Source organism: Nymphaea colorata, chromosome 4 (assembly GCF_008831285.2).
Source record: "Nymphaea colorata isolate Beijing-Zhang1983 chromosome 4, ASM883128v2, whole genome shotgun sequence".
Classification (NCBI taxonomy): domain Eukaryota; kingdom Viridiplantae; phylum Streptophyta; class Magnoliopsida; order Nymphaeales; family Nymphaeaceae; genus Nymphaea; species Nymphaea colorata.
This window is the reverse complement of record NC_045141.1, coordinates 1,403,544-1,418,868: the sequence shown is the minus strand read 5'-3', so window position 1 is coordinate 1,418,868 and position 15,325 is coordinate 1,403,544. Positions and strand designations below refer to the sequence as shown.

Here is a 15,325-nt window from a genome sequence, read left to right as displayed (position 1 = left end):
CAAAGAAAATATTGAATAACTCTTCACATAAGTGGAGTTGAACAAGTTGCAAGTGTCTTAACTAAATGAGTCACTAAAGCAAAACTCCAATTAGCAACCGACAAGTGGGGATGTCATAACATCTACTCCCCACTTGAGGGGTAGTGATAAAGTTAAAGGGATGTTGAGTGATCTATTGCCCCATTCGTTGATTGAAAGAATAAGGAAGGAGCATTATTGATTCATTTGAACGTTAATAAACGATCCCTTTATTTTTGGCAACTCCTACTCTCTTAACATCTTTAGCCTCTGTTGTATATAGTAGAGCACGAATTGTAATTCAATTTTTGAATAAGCAAGATTGATCACTCTCCACGTGGACGTAGGCTACAATTAGCCGAACCACATAAAATGTCTTATCTTCTTCTCTCTTAGCTCTGTTCAAACTATGTTTTATTTCAATTCTTCACCCAGGGTGGGATTTATGTGTGAACTTCGCTTGAGAGTATGGTATAACATGTGTTAGTTGGCGTAACATGCTTGTGCTCTCAAAACCAGGGCAGATTTTTATTGTGCTATCCAAGATCATCGAAACTAAAGATTTTGTGACTCCATCCCTTGGTTTTTCTCAAACAAAGAGACACCACAGAGAGTGCGAAAGATGTCTGAGTTATGCCGTATGTTACGTAGTCAGGTGTAATTGGACATGATAGTTGACCATATGATTGTTTTATAAAACCTCACATAGATGTATTTGTATTCTTTTTGTTGTGTAGAACATTTACAATGAAGATATTAACTTTTTTTCAAAATTACCAGTATTTCTGGTGGCAAAAACCGAGTACTGCACCCGCAAGACGGACACGGTGGGAGTTTGGTGGATCAACTGATAGATTAACTGACTTAGGTAAACTCATTTTGTAAATTATGGAGTAATTACCACAATTGGTTTTATCAAGACTAGTTTTTACCTTATCTTTTTTAACCGGTGACATCCCACGGGCAGCATAATGTGTTCACGCTTTAATTAAAATCATTCTTATTCTTTTCAAGTAGGTTCTTTAAAAAAAAAAAGGCATTAGGGAGAAATTTACAGTGGACACTTTACGGCATCTATGAACTTGTCAATAGTAATGAAGTAGATGGTTGACGCTTGTAGTTTTGTATGAGTCAAGGACTTTAGAAAACCAATGTTATATTCTAAATCACTTTCCCATACAACCGGTTTATTTAAAACATATGTACGTGTAAGGCCCAGGAAGTTCGATGAACCAACTCTCTAGGAAGCACCGCTCATTCAACGCATCAACAATGCCAACAATAGAAACTTCACAACTGCCGATCAAAAGAACAGGAAAAGGAAAAGAAAAAAACACTTGGCAAAACCGCCCAGTGAAGGCCATAGTTGAATTATCGAATGAGAGATTGATAACTTGTACTCCAAGGCCTTCTGAAATAAAGAGGCTTAAGAACACAAGGAATAAAGCCCAAACAAAGGACGACGAAGATGAAGTCTTACCAAACACGGCCATCTTGAGCCAGAAAACCCAAGTGAGAACGACAGCCTTAACTCGAGGCTCATAGTGAAAGCCGAAAGTTATTTCCAAAAGATGAAATGCCGACGCTGAATCAAGAAAATTTTCTAAAGCTCCATTAAAATTTTCTATGCAATTGGAGAGAAACACGTTTGAAGCCAGAGTTTTAAAACATTGTCAATTACTTGGATGAAAATTACCAACCACACTTTTCTCCTACTGCTGCCACAAAAACCAATGAGAACGAGCATGCAGCGTTGCTAGAATAGACATTATGAAGTCATACATCCTACCCGTGCCACAGTGAAGAACTTGTTCGAAACCCAAAGCGCATCTTTGGTAAGAAACAAAGGGGCTACCAAATCTCCTCCTCGGTTACTTTAAGCCATCGTCCTTAGAAATACTGGATCAAGAACTTGGTTTCACACCCTCATCAACACAGAAAAAAGCAGGCCACAACATTCAACGACATGCTGCTATCCTTGTCAGGCAGTAATTTTGTGGTACAGTTAAATTGTCCTCTGCCGTCTCGCGAAGTCCTTGACACTGGACCCCATGGATGCAGCCAAGCCCTGTGGATCTTCCATTTGCCATAATACGGAACCCATGGTTCAGAATAGCTGACACACCCCTGAGGTATTTTCTCTCCATGCGACAATGCCGACTTCATTATGCCACAAAGATTGTTAAATTCCCAAACATTTCTTTTCAAAAAGTGCATTAATGTGTCCTTTCAAGAGAGCATCAACAAGACACTTTAGTTGGCATGCACATTTCGTAACCCTGGTACAGCCAGGCACACAAACAAATATGACAGCACAGGTTGTCATACAAAATGAACGAGGACGTTTCACAACTATACGATCGTTGCAATCAAAAGGTTCAAAATACAGAAACATGTTTGTGCAAATCAACCATCCAAAACATCCCACAAAAAAGGGAAGACAGGAAAACGAAAGCTACCATTCCTTTCCAAACCATCGATACATTAAAAAGGGTCAAATTTGGTATTTCAACACCCAACTCCTACTTGAATCTAGCGGAAAGCAAGAAGGCAGCTGAACAATGCCATGTCATGATCGTGGACTGCAAAAATGAAAGGACAACCACATTAGGGACAGTATTATAGCCCACAAACACAACAAATTAGAGACTTAACACAATAAGCAAATCCATCATCTGAATGTTATTGGTCCTAAAACCACTCAGCGATTAATTAAACCAAGGCCAAGCTAGCCTTCCCCCCATCCCCTCCACCCCACCCAACCACAAAAAATCCCACCTATACACACACACACACACACACATATATAGAACAAAAAGGTGGCCCAATTTGTCAATCCTAGGGGCACATTTGAAATTATAAAAGAAAAGCAACCAGTGAAATCTAACAAGCAAATAGTTGAAATATTAATGACCAATTTCAGGTTGAACAGCTCAATGAACAGTAGAAATTACAAGTCACCTGTATGAATGAGAACGAGAACGGCTAAAATTTCCATTCTCATGGGGGCTCAAGGATCTTCTGTGTGATCGATAATCCCTGCCATCATAATCTGGAGGTGACAGAGACCTAGACCTTGGTTCTGAGCAGTCATCTCTTGTGTTATAGACTCTGTCCCTGAATTTCAGACAGATGGATGTGTATGAGGAAACCAATCACCAAATCCAAACAATACAAGAACCAAAATGACAATCAGCAATAACAAAGATGGAGAACCAAAGAAGTCATATTTGTGCATTCAAAAAGTTTTCTGCGAAATCCTATACAAGCTTTGGACATAAACTGCCAACTGGCTCAAAATTGGACCAAATGCATTATGCATCCTGTGGAAGCGAGTCCCCAAAGTCTACTCATGCCTAAAACCCAAACAAGTACAACGTTTTTACCTGGCACATATGCACAAAAATCTGACAAAAACATTGGCTGCAAAAACTTTTGAGTTATTCTTGAGTAAGTAGCAACTGAAACTTCAAAGCTTTCGTCCCCATCATTATTAAACCACACTATAGCTTTTACTGAAAGGACAACCACCAGGAGTCATACTTCTAGCAGAGAGTGCTGATAGGCTTGTGACATGTAGATCAGGTTGCTTTCACATTTGTCAACTACTAACCTTTACATTCTTTATTAACAGGACGCTATACAAAAAGAAAAAAGAAAAACCCAGCAACATCAATGGAATTCAAAATTCAAATAAGATAACAAACAAAGGAAGAAAATAGAGAACCTATCATCTCATTTACTCCATGTGATACATAACCATAACATGCATTGAAGATTCATTCCTATATAGTTTGATCCTTACAAGCCAAAAGAAAACTGTGGAACCACCACATCATTCATATGATTACTGTTGGTGAAGATGATCAATGCTATACTTGAATTGCTTTGAAAACATCAGAAAATAATACTCTTTTTGTCTCTTTACTAATCACCCTTGCATTCTTTTGGGGTCCCTTTTTCACTTTAATAATCTGCAGACAGAAGACCACCAACATGTTACATCACCTAAACAGTACCTACACTTCGCCCGAGAGAATAAGCAGCAAATAAATACAAGCAGTCACAGGTGCATATGCTGAAGCTGATAGAAGCTAAGAACGTTGAATGTGTGCTCTACACAGCCAGAAGCAGAACAGTCAACGAAATATCTGGTTTGAGGACATATAAGAGCAAACTTCCAAAAGGAACTTCTCTCAAACAATTGATATACTTGATTTTATGTGACAAAAATTGTGAGTTTCATAATAAAGTGATGATATATGATGTAACAAAAGTTTAGTGTTTCTTAGTATTCTTATCATTCTGTTAGCTGATAAGCATTTTCTGAAATCCGTTCAAAGACAGGCATGTGCCATGAATCAATCTTTTGTTGTGAGGCAGTTGTAGAAGGTGCCAGTAAGCTTACAAATATTAGCAATCATCAGGCACCAATATAAGTGGATAAATCATGTCCTATGTTGACCACAGAAAGGTTATACTTTAGGGAAAATATCAAACTTCATCCAACTAAAACTTGCTACTTTCTGAATATATAATCACTAAATAGATCCATGGTGCCCATCGAGTGTGGATTTAAGGGAGAGAACTTATACCTTGAATCACGCCTTGATGGAGAAAGTGACCTTGAGTAGGCTGTCAAAGTAAAGCAGCATTTGTAAGAGCAACAAAGATTGGAAGAAATAAAGCCATTCTTCTTTTAAGAGGAGGACACATACAATCTAGCAAAAAGGACAAGCATTACTTTGCTTAACATTAAATGCCAATCCCACATATTACAGAAATCCAACATAGGGACCACAAATACACTAATTACTATGGAGATCCATGAAAAAACACTGACATTGATAACGATGCCTTGGTGATCGTAGTGGTGTTCTACGTCTAAAGCTTCCTTCCATATATCTACCACTGCAATTCAATCAATAAGCAAATTAACTAAGTTAATATTGTATTTATTCACACTAAATAAAAATTAAAAAATGGATGAATGTCTAAAAAATCACTAACCTAATGCGTGCAGTAGCACGCATTTCAGCAGGTGTCTTTCGGTTTTCTTCTGCAAAAACAATGGTTATTTCACGCCCCAAAATAACCTGATGATTCATCTGTTGCTTGGCTTCTGCTGCATCTTCAGCATTCCGAAACTTCACAAATCCAAACCCCCGTGGCTCCCTATAATTGATTCGAGATTAAAAAAAAAAACATGCTTAATGGGTGTTAGTATACAGTTATCACTATGAAAATAGACTTGAGTAGACCACTTTTATTAAGGAAAGACAGGACAAAAACAATGCTAGTACATTTTGAAAAGATACACAAAGTCCAGACCCTAGATACATCCACCAACTCCAACCCTCTGTTAACAAGAGCAAAATTGAATACAGCCAATGTATATCATAGTCACAAAAAGTATGTTCCCCCCCCCCCCCCCCCAAAAAAAAAAAAAGAAGTGTTAACCAAGTCAGCCAAAAAAAGAGAGCGAAAAATGGATTTTGTATTGTTCCACCACTGTGCTTTCCTTTTTCAGTTTTTATATCAAGACAAACATAAGCATCCATGAAACCTCTAGAAGGAGGTTGTCTAAGCCCAACCTTTCATTCCTGACCTATTGCATGCTAACATATTTCTTGAACTCCCTTTATGTTTTAATGTTTTTCTTTCCTTATCCATCCTACTTGATAATTGACACATCGAAGAATTGTGATAATTTCAAAAAGCCACTAATACACGTGAACACACACACACTAGCTATGCTAAGGTTATTTGACACATCCAAAAATCTCCATCATTTTCACGGAAAAATAAATGACTTTTCCCTTGCCAGAGGAGGAGCTGTAGATACAAATGGCTACCTTTACCAGAGGATAATTAATATAAACAAAGAAAAAAAAATGCAAGTGTTTACTATTTCAAAGCTAATGAAATGTCAAAATGATCCCATTTAACTGGTCATTTTCTATACTCATAGTTTTCCAAGCTTACAGCTTTCAGTTTAAATTTTAAATTTAAGCATGAGAGCTGATGTTTCAAGTATAAGCAGCTCCTGCAAAAAAAAGTGTTGTGGGACTGCAATGCATTTAGTTAGAACCAAAATTTGATAGATTGTAAATAAATTGGAGTTAATGAGTTTGATTTACCAGACCTTGCTTTGGGTCAAGATGTTACATTTTGTAGAAAAAATAAATAGACTCAAAATCAATTGAGAAGCCTATACAAGGTTCTTATTTTTGGGCACACAATTTAGGCATGAAAAATTATGGGCTGTGTGATCTTTGTTGGTCAACAGTCATATCTACCCAAACCTTGATTGTGTTATAAGTTTGGATACTTACACCAATTAGCCTTTTGAACTTCACAAATGCATTGAGTTCAGAATGGCTCTTACAACATTGGTTATGGAAAAACGCTGTTTTTTTTTAAAAAAACGCGTATTATACGTTAAAAATGTCTTTACCGTATAAAACGGGAATAAGACGCGTTTTTTTCAAAAAAATGTTTAAAAATAAAAGACGCGTATAAAACGCGTTTTATACGCGTCTTTCACGTTTTTTTAAAGATACACGGTGAGTTTTTTTTTAAAAAATGGCACGCGTATAATATTTGTAAAAGAATTGGTTTTTTTTTAACTTGGACGCTCCTTTTAATGGCAAAAACGTCTTTTTAAAAAGATGGCACGCGTGTAATATTTGTAAACGAATTGTTTTTTTTTTAACTTGGACGCTCCTTTTAATGGCAAAAACATCTTTTGAAAGATGGCACGCGTGTAATATTTGTAAACGAATTGGTTTTTTTTAACTTGGACGCTCCTTTTAATGGCAAAAACGTCCTTTTAAAAGAGAAAGGGGCTTTCCCGCCCACCTCTCCTTCGTTCTATTTTTCTCTTTTTATTTTCCCCTTTTCCCACCTATTGCTGGAGTTCACGTTGCAGGGGAAGAGTTTATTAACTTTATTTATTTGAATTTTTAAGTTGACAAATTGTTTCAAGGTGTACCTAAAATTTGTTGCTTATCTAGCTATTTTCTAATGTTTTTTTAATTTCTCATTCATTTTATTTTTATATAATTGTTAGGATTATTTATTTATTTTTTCAGAATTTGCCGTCTTTTTCCCGTTTTATTCCCGAAATTTTTTTCCTTGCCGTATTATACCCGTTTTTTTTTCTCACCGTATTATACCTGTTAACGTCTTTTGTGACAATGCTTAAAATAACCTCATCTCTTACATAAAATTTATAATAATTTCTAATATATGATTCCCTAAAAGAAAGGGTTGGAGTTTATAAAACTAAATCGTAATTTTCAACATCAAAAAGATTTAGATAAAGTTTAGCTAATTCATTAGCAAAACTGATTTCTAATGCATAGTATAAAACCTTAACCAATTACACCCGATGCAAAATTACTCTTGAAAATTGTGAATTACAGATTTCAGTTTGATGTGTTTAGTGATTTGACAGGTTACACTTAAATAAATAAAAATTGAATTTGAATTCAAAATATATGTGAATCTTGATATGTACACTTAAACCGACATATTCTTATCCATACTTACTTAGCTTGACTATGAATTAAATTTAATAATGTGAATTTTGTTTTATACATCTAAACCCTGTGTTCTTATGGAAATTTAACTTGATTGATCTATAAATTTAATGAAACTCACTTCAGATTCCAAAGGTGGTACAATTATCAAACTTAAGTGTGGTTCATAACCATTAAATGGATATTCCCCACCAAGGCTAACTGATTAGTTTTGATTGTGCACCCATGACATTCGCAAATTATAAACTTTCAATCTACATTCTCTCAAACAATCTGACCAACATTGCTTCACGTGGATAAGTTTCAAGACAGAAGTTCTGCACATAAATAATATCCTATTATCATGCACTCTCATGAAGCATGTAAAGATGGGTCTTGGGACCGGGTCTGGGTCCAGAGTCTCAGACCCGATCCAACTTGTAGCCCTTGTTGGGCCTTACTTAAAGACTTGTAACCCTAATTTCTGAAGTGAATGAAGTTTTAAGAGAGAGAGAGTCTGGCGGCTAGTGGGCACCAGACCTCCTCACCCGTGGTTTTTTCTCGCTCTCGTTGAGGGTTTTTCCACGTTACATCCGTGTTCTTCTCGTTTTTACTGTTTCTACATGGTATCAGAGCTGTGACTAGTTTGTGAAAATTTTTGCCGGCCCTGACCTTTCCATCGCTCGCTGCTCTTATTCCGCCACCGCTGTTGCTGCTACTGCCCTCATGATAGCCGCCAGCAAAACAACGAAGAGTAGAGAGGACTCCCTTCAATCGATTCTGCGCTGGCATGAGCGCCTTGGACACCTTCCTTTTGGAATTTTAAGATAGTTATTTTCTGATCCGTGTTCCAGGTTAGATATGACTATGGTGTCTTGTGATGTCTGTCACCTGGCCAAACATGTTAGGGCTTCATACCCTGTGTCAACCCATCGTTCTAACGAGGTGTTTGCCATGATTCACTCTGATGTGTGGGGGCCTTTGAGAATTCCTTCTTGTCATGGTTTTCAATATTTTATCACCTTTATAGATGATTGTTCTCGTAACACCATTGTTTATTTGCTGAAAGACCGTAGTGAAGTTCTTACTGTTATAGAGACCTTCATTGCTCGTGAGTATACGTGTCAGTCTGTTGATAGCTTCTTTCAAAAAAAGGGAAGTGTTCATGAAACTTCTTGTAGTTATACTACTCCTCAAAATGGAGTTGTTGAACGAAAGAATCGCCAGTTACTGAATATGACTCGGGCACTTCTTTTTCAACGTCATGTTCCAAAAAAATATTGGGGGATGCTGTGTTGACCAATGCGTATCTAATTAACCGTATGCCTAGTCGTGTGTTGAATAGACAAACGCCTCACTCTATGTTACCGGGGAGTCGTGAACCTTTCTCTCTTCCACCTAGAGTTTTTGGATATGTTTGTTTTATTCACAATCACAGTCCTAATATTAAAAAGCTTGATCCTAGGTCGGTCAAGGGCGTTTTTCTAGGTTATTCCCTCACTCAAAAAGGATATAAGTGTCGAGACCCTTCCACAGGTCGTGCCTATGTTACCAAAGATGTCACCTTCCTGGAACATGCTTCATATTTTGGTGAGAATTCTCTTTAGGGGGAGAGGTCTACAATGAGAGAAGAATATTCTCCCAATCAAGAGATTCAGTTTACAGATTTTTTGGAATACAAGAAGGAAGAGATTGAGGTTACTAACCCTCTAGAGCACAATGAGGATGATGGATGTTCAACTGTGGATAAGGAGGGACATGACCGTTTGTTTGGGCAGGTTTACTCTAGGCGAAAGTCGCCTGCGGCAGGACCCACTGATGAAGCTGACGAAGCGATGCCCTCTGGTGACAAAAATCCTACTCCAAATCCTAATGCTACTCCTTCCCTGGATGACCTAAGTCGTGCCCAAGAGATGCCAGTTGAAGGTACTCAGGCAGAGACTATAAGTGAAGATTTACCCATTGTTCTTAGAAAGGGTGTCAGGTCATTTACTCAACACCCTATTGGTAATTTCATATCTTATTCTAAACTGAGCAAGGATTACAAGTGTTTTGTATCTTCTCTTTCTTTGGCTGTGATTCCCAGGACTGTTGCTGAACCTCAAGGTGATTCAAAGTGGGCTGATGCGATGCAAGAAGAAATGGAAGCCCTGAGAAGAAACAAGACATGGGAAGTTGTAAAGATCCCTGAGGCAGCTCACTTGGTTGGATCCAAGTGGGTCTACACCATCAAATACAAACCAGATGGAAGTGTTGAAAGATACAAAGCTCGTTTTGTGGCCAAGGGGTTTAGTTAAAAATATGGGATTGATTACTTGGAGACCTTTGCTCCAGTTGCGAAAATGAGGACAGTTAGAGTTGCTATTTCCCTAGCTGTGATGAAGGAGTGAAGGATGTACCAACTGGATGTTAAGAATGCATTTCTCAATAGCGATCTCGAAGAGGAGGTGTATATGCGTATGCCCCCAGGATATGAAGAACCAGAAAAATGTTGTAAACTAAAAAAGACTTTTTATGGCCTCAAGCAATCGCCTAGAGCATGGTTCGAACGACTAACATTATGGCTACAATCAAGGGAATGGAGACCACACTTTGTTTGTGAAGAAGAAAGAAGGGAAAGTCACTCTGTTACTTGTTTACGTGGATGACATGATTGTTCCAGGTGATGATGAGGATGAAATCACAAAGCTAAAAGTGTTACTGGCTACCGAACTTGATCACAAGGATCTTGGTAAACTGTGATACTTTCTTGGTATTGAGATTCCTAGGTCCAGTACAAGCCTTGTGTTAAATCAACGGAAATACACACTAGATCTATTGGAGGAGACCGGTAAGCTAGGGTGTAGACCAGCTTTTACTCCTCTTTATGCTGGGCACAAGTTGAGCCTTAAAGATGGGGAGTTGCTCTGTGAAGAAGCCAAAGGAAAATATCAACGTCTTGTTGGGAAGTTGATTTATCTTACCCTCACTCGACCAGATATCACTTTTGCTGTGAATGTACTGAGTCAATTCATGCATGTTCCGACTAATGCACACTTGAAGGCTGTGGACAGAATATTGTGCTATTTGAAGATGAATCCTGACAAGGGGCTCTTATATGTGAAACAAGAGCCTGTTGAGATCGAAGGGTATTCCGATGCTGACTGGGCAGGTTGTGCTGATACTAAAAGGTCTACCTCGAGGTATTGTGTCTACTTGGGAGGAAACCTTGTTATCTGGAGAAGCAAGAGGCAAGATGTGTGTTCTCGATGTAGTGCAGAGGCTGAGTATAGAGCTATTGCTATGAGAGTGTTAAAGTTACTATGGCTGAAAATATTGCTAGCTGATATCGGGATAGAGATTGGAGGACCTATGAAGATGTACTGTGACAACAAGTCTGCAATCAACCTAGCCAAATAACCTTGTACTACATGACAGAACAAAGCATGTTGAGATTGATCGCCACTTTATCCGTGAGAGGATTGATGCTAAAGAGTTAATCTTACCTTACATGAAGTCTAAAGACCAAACCACTGATGTTCTGACTAAAGCTCTATCTTCAACTTCTTTTGAGAGAAATATATCCAAGTTGGGCATGTTCGATATGTATGCCCAACTTGAGGGGGAGTGTTGAAGCATGTAAAGATGGGTCTTGGGACCGGGTCTGTGTCTAGACCCGATCCAGCTTGTAGCCCTTGTTGGGCCTTCCTTAAAGACTTGTAACCCTAATTTCTGAAGCGAATGAAGTTTTAAGAGAGAGAGAGTCTGGCGGCTAGTGGGCACCAGACCTCACCCGTGGTGTTTTCTCCCTCTCGTTGAGTGTTTTTCCACGTTACATCCGTGTTCTTCTCACTTTTACTGTTTCTACACACTCCAACTAATGTACCAGAAGCAACGAAAAGGGGAAGAACAATGTTCTTTAAAATTGTGAAGTCACATAATAGGCATCAGAAGAATAACGGAGTTTCAATAACCCAAGAAATAATCATACCCTGTATAATAATTCTTTGGAAGATACACATCCTTCACAGGTCCAAACCGTTCAAATGGAATCCTTAAATCCTCGGGTCTGCATCAAGACATTATTTTGCTTCAAAGATGGGACAAAAATTTAAGGCAGAAATACAAGAAAAAGAGCAAAATCTTGAGATCACAATAGCTTCCAGATGCAGCATTCCAAACTGAGTTACAAAAAATTACAAACCTGGGATAAAGCATCACCATAGTCAGTTCAGAAATATGATAATCAGAGACAATAGAAACACCAACACCAAATACCAAGATAGATGCAACAGCATAAAACAAAAGCAACAGACCCACATTTACAAACAATTCCATCAAGGAATTTAGGAATTGAAAGCTGCCATGTTGTGACAGGTGAAAACATACAATTTCACACCATAAAGGATTATATATTTCAAGTGGTTGCCAAACAGAGTATGTGTCATAGACAGTTCGAGAAAAGTTGCTTCACATGATCTTTTGCTCAAATGGGACCCATATATGTGGCACCCACAGCCTATTCACTTGTTTCATGTGGAATCAATTTAGCATGGAACCTTGAAAATTTCCTGATTATGGTCTGGAAGCACTACGACCATTAATCTTTTAACTAATCTAGAAACAGATCTAAACATTAAACTCATCAGTTCTATACATGTTTTCACTCTTCAACTAAGTAAGCAATATAAAATACATAGATAAGAAGTCTCCTAAGCACCTTTCTGGGATCAATATGGAAGATGATGGAGATGTGATGCACATCCATAACCAGATCTGGGATATCACACCAAATATCCAGGAATGCCAAGCCATTTCCTGACATCATTGGACTTCTTGGTCATAAGCATTCTTTATTTGGTGCAGTGATGGAGGACCCATAGCAGGTTTACTGTCCCAGACTTTCATCATAAGTTTTCGAGTGATAAACGCTTGAGTTCCGTTCTTAATTTTCAAAACGAATATTGCATTTTATTTAGCTTACTTTTTCTCTATTTGGGACCACTTAATGTGCATACTCTCGCCTAGGCTCAAGGCCAAACTCACTGAGCCTAGCACTTTATATATATGATGTGTGTGTGTGTATAGAGCAAGATATTAAGTAAAACAATCTAAATTTTAAGCTGATTCAACCAACTTTTGTAAAACAAACAATATTAATTTACGTAGTACACACATACCTACACATATACTGTGTGTTTGTGTGTGTGTGTTCTTTGCTTGACTACAACCTTCTCTCTCTCTCTCTCCCAACCCCCCCCCCCCCCCATTTGCACTAAGTCATTTTTGGAAAACAACAAAAAATTGCTTACACGATTTTTTTTTCTCACCTTTCCTTTTTACATTGTCATGTAGACTTGTGCACAAGCATTTTCGCCAGAATACGAACAGCTCCAGTATCTTCATACTCAGATTCCAAGTCAACGTAAGAGGTCCGGTTGCTACTACTATATCCTATGCACGATAAAGACTAAATGCTGCGGACCTAGAAGCCTCCTTCCAGGTATATAGTGGAGTGTAGCATGCCTTTCTAGTTGCACAGCTCTGCAGCACTATGTGTGTGCATGTGTGCAGGGTGTTTGAGTGCGTGTGCGTGTGTGTGTGTGTGTGAGAGAGAGAGAGAGAGGAATGGACCGTTTTATGCTTACTGCTGCCTAATAGACTTCAAAATCAATAGCCGCAGGCGATTTTTGTTTGACATGAACCACTAGAGGTGTCACTCAAGTTTACTTAGGGTGCTTTTGTGAAGGGAGAACAAGGGAAGGAAAAAAAGGAAAAAGGACAACGGTATGTCGAATTTAAAAGTAAGGATAAACAATTTGCTTTTCCTGTTTTCCATCAGATCAATTTGATGAAGCTCAAAGAAACTGCAGTGAAGCACCTGGCAAGAATTTTCCCAGACTCTTAGACAAACAGAGCGGTCCCAAGCGGAGGAAAAAGCCACTATGTTCGCTAAGTGAGAAAAGGAAGGAGTACAAACTTCAAAGAGTAACAAAAGCAAATATCACGGCAACAGTCATAACACGAGATGGGATCCCTAAAATCATCATTGCAAGCATGAAAGCGGAAGTTGAAAGCATGCGAATGATAATAAACGATTTTTCTACCAAAAACAAAGACACCGAACATATAAACAGCCAGGGATCGACTGCTCGCTCTCACACACACACACACACACACACACACACACACAGAGAGAGAGAGAGAGAGAGGCCAAGAAGCACGGACCTGGCGTCTAGGGCAACATTTCGAACGAGGAGGCCTGAAGGAGCGGAGGACCGCCGGTCTCCGTAAAACCTAGATGACCTCTCCCCTCTTTGTCGGTCCCTGGGGTCGTCATACCTCTTCCTCCGAGGAGGGCTCCAGCTCCTGCTTCGTCTGGGGCTGTAGCTTCTGCTCCTGCTTCGGTACCTTCCCATCGCTGGTTCTCCCCTGTCCCGTCTTCTCCTCCTTGTTCCGTTGGGGGACTCTCAATCAATCTCCACTAGATATCACTTCTGTCGACATGGGCGCAGACGCACCCTCCTCCCCCGCGAAACGGATCAAATGCTTCGGGGCAGCATGAGTGCTTGTGTATGGGGCCGTCAGCCCGTCAGGGCGCGAAGCGAGACCGAGTTTTTGTGCGCGATCCATGTGCACGAAAACTATCGGTACGGATTTAACATTCGAACCCCTCCCATTACTCGATGGTCTACCACAGAGGGGTGAAAAACGAGCCGAGCAAGTCTAATTCGCCTCATTAAGGCTCGGGTCTAACTCGAGTTTGAGCCAGCTTTTCTACTCAACAAGTCTGTTCAACTCGTTTATTTTATCAAGTCTAGTTCAAGTTAGTTTAACGAAGCTCGCTTAAGCCAACTGGGCTCGTTAGCTCGAGCAAGGATATTTTTCTTTGGTTCTTCTGTCGATGCTTCATTTTCCCATTTTTTTTCTCTCCTCACTTGCTTTCTCATTCATTCTCGCTAACCTAGGGTGGGTATCGGGCCGGGCCGGGCCCAGTAAGGTTCGGCCCGATCCGGCCCGGCCCGCCGACCTCCTCGGCTCCTCCTGCCGCCGACCTCCCTCCTCTTGCCCGAACTCCCATTGGTGTCGGTTAGATCGTAGAAGGCTTGGTTGGTGGCGGTGATTCTGGTTCTGGATGGGAGAAGATGAGGAAATGGTCGATTTTGATGCCGCGCAGGAGAGGGTGGTCGACTGGGAGCAGGGTTTGCCGACCTTGGAGGATTTGACGCCCCTCTCGCAGACGCTGATCCCACCGGAGCTCGCTTTGGCTTTCACCATCACATTGGATCCTTGTCGGACCATCCTGGATGTGAACCGTGCTTCCCAAAACACCATCACAAGGCTCCGGCACCGTGTCAACCCGCTCTCTGAAAATCTAAAATCGGGAAGGGGGAGGGGAGGGGGAACTGGGAAGGGGAAGGGGGAGGGAGATGGGAAGGGGACGGGAAGGAGGAGGGAGCCCGTCGGGGGGAACTGGGAAGGGGAAAGGGGAGGGGGAACTGAGAGGGGGAAGGGGGAGGAAGACGAGAAGGGGGAAGGGGACGGGAAGGAGGAGGGAGCCCGTCGGGGGAACTGGGAAGGGGAAAGGGGAGGGGGAACTGAGAAGGGGAAGGGGGAGGGAGCCCGTGGGGGGAAGTGGGAAATGGAGGGGGAACTAGGAAGTTGGAGGAAGACGGGAAGGGGGAAGGAGATGGGAAGTGGGGAAGGCTGAAGGGGGAGGGAGCCCGTCGGGCCGACCGGGCCGCCGCCGGGCCGGCCTATCCGGGCCTGGCCCGGCCCGGCCCGGGATTTTCTCGGCCCGACGC

The 15,325-nt window shown here is 40.5% G+C and overlaps 2 protein-coding genes across 2 annotated transcripts; one reads left to right on the top strand and one right to left on the bottom strand.

Moving 5' to 3' along the window:
- Window positions 1-2,325: 2,325 nt before the first annotated feature.
- Window positions 2,326-14,887, bottom strand: LOC116253352 (serine/arginine-rich SC35-like splicing factor SCL28). The gene is made up of 7 exons (XM_031628127.2): window positions 13,749-14,887; window positions 11,512-11,589; window positions 5,029-5,193; window positions 4,862-4,929; window positions 4,614-4,653; window positions 2,980-3,135; window positions 2,326-2,600 (listed from the first exon to the last, which is right to left on the bottom strand). Exons 1-7 carry the CDS (start codon window positions 13,937-13,939, stop codon window positions 2,588-2,590), a joined length of 711 nt encoding a protein of 236 aa, XP_031483987.1. The 5' UTR covers window positions 13,940-14,887; the 3' UTR covers window positions 2,326-2,587.
- Window positions 14,656-15,231, top strand: LOC116252564 (transcription factor PCL1-like). The gene has a single exon (XM_031626913.1). The coding sequence runs from the start codon at window positions 14,656-14,658 to the stop codon at window positions 15,229-15,231; it is 576 nt and encodes a 191-aa protein (XP_031482773.1).
- Window positions 15,232-15,325: the final 94 nt, after the last annotated feature.

Coding starts and splice junctions, on each gene's coding strand:
- LOC116253352 (XM_031628127.2), bottom strand. CDS start 13,939: ATGGGAAGGTACCGAAGCAGGAGCAGAAGCTACAGCCCCAGACGAAGC. Junction 5,194..11,511: donor CCAAAGAATTATTATACAGG/GTATGATTATTT, acceptor AATCAATTATAG/GGAGCCACGGGGGTTTGGAT. Junction 4,654..4,861: donor ACCAAGGCATCGTTATCAAT/GTCAGTGTTTTT, acceptor TTACTTTGACAG/CCTACTCAAGGTCACTTTCT.
- LOC116252564 (XM_031626913.1), top strand. CDS start 14,656: ATGGGAGAAGATGAGGAAATGGTCGATTTTGATGCCGCGCAGGAGAGG.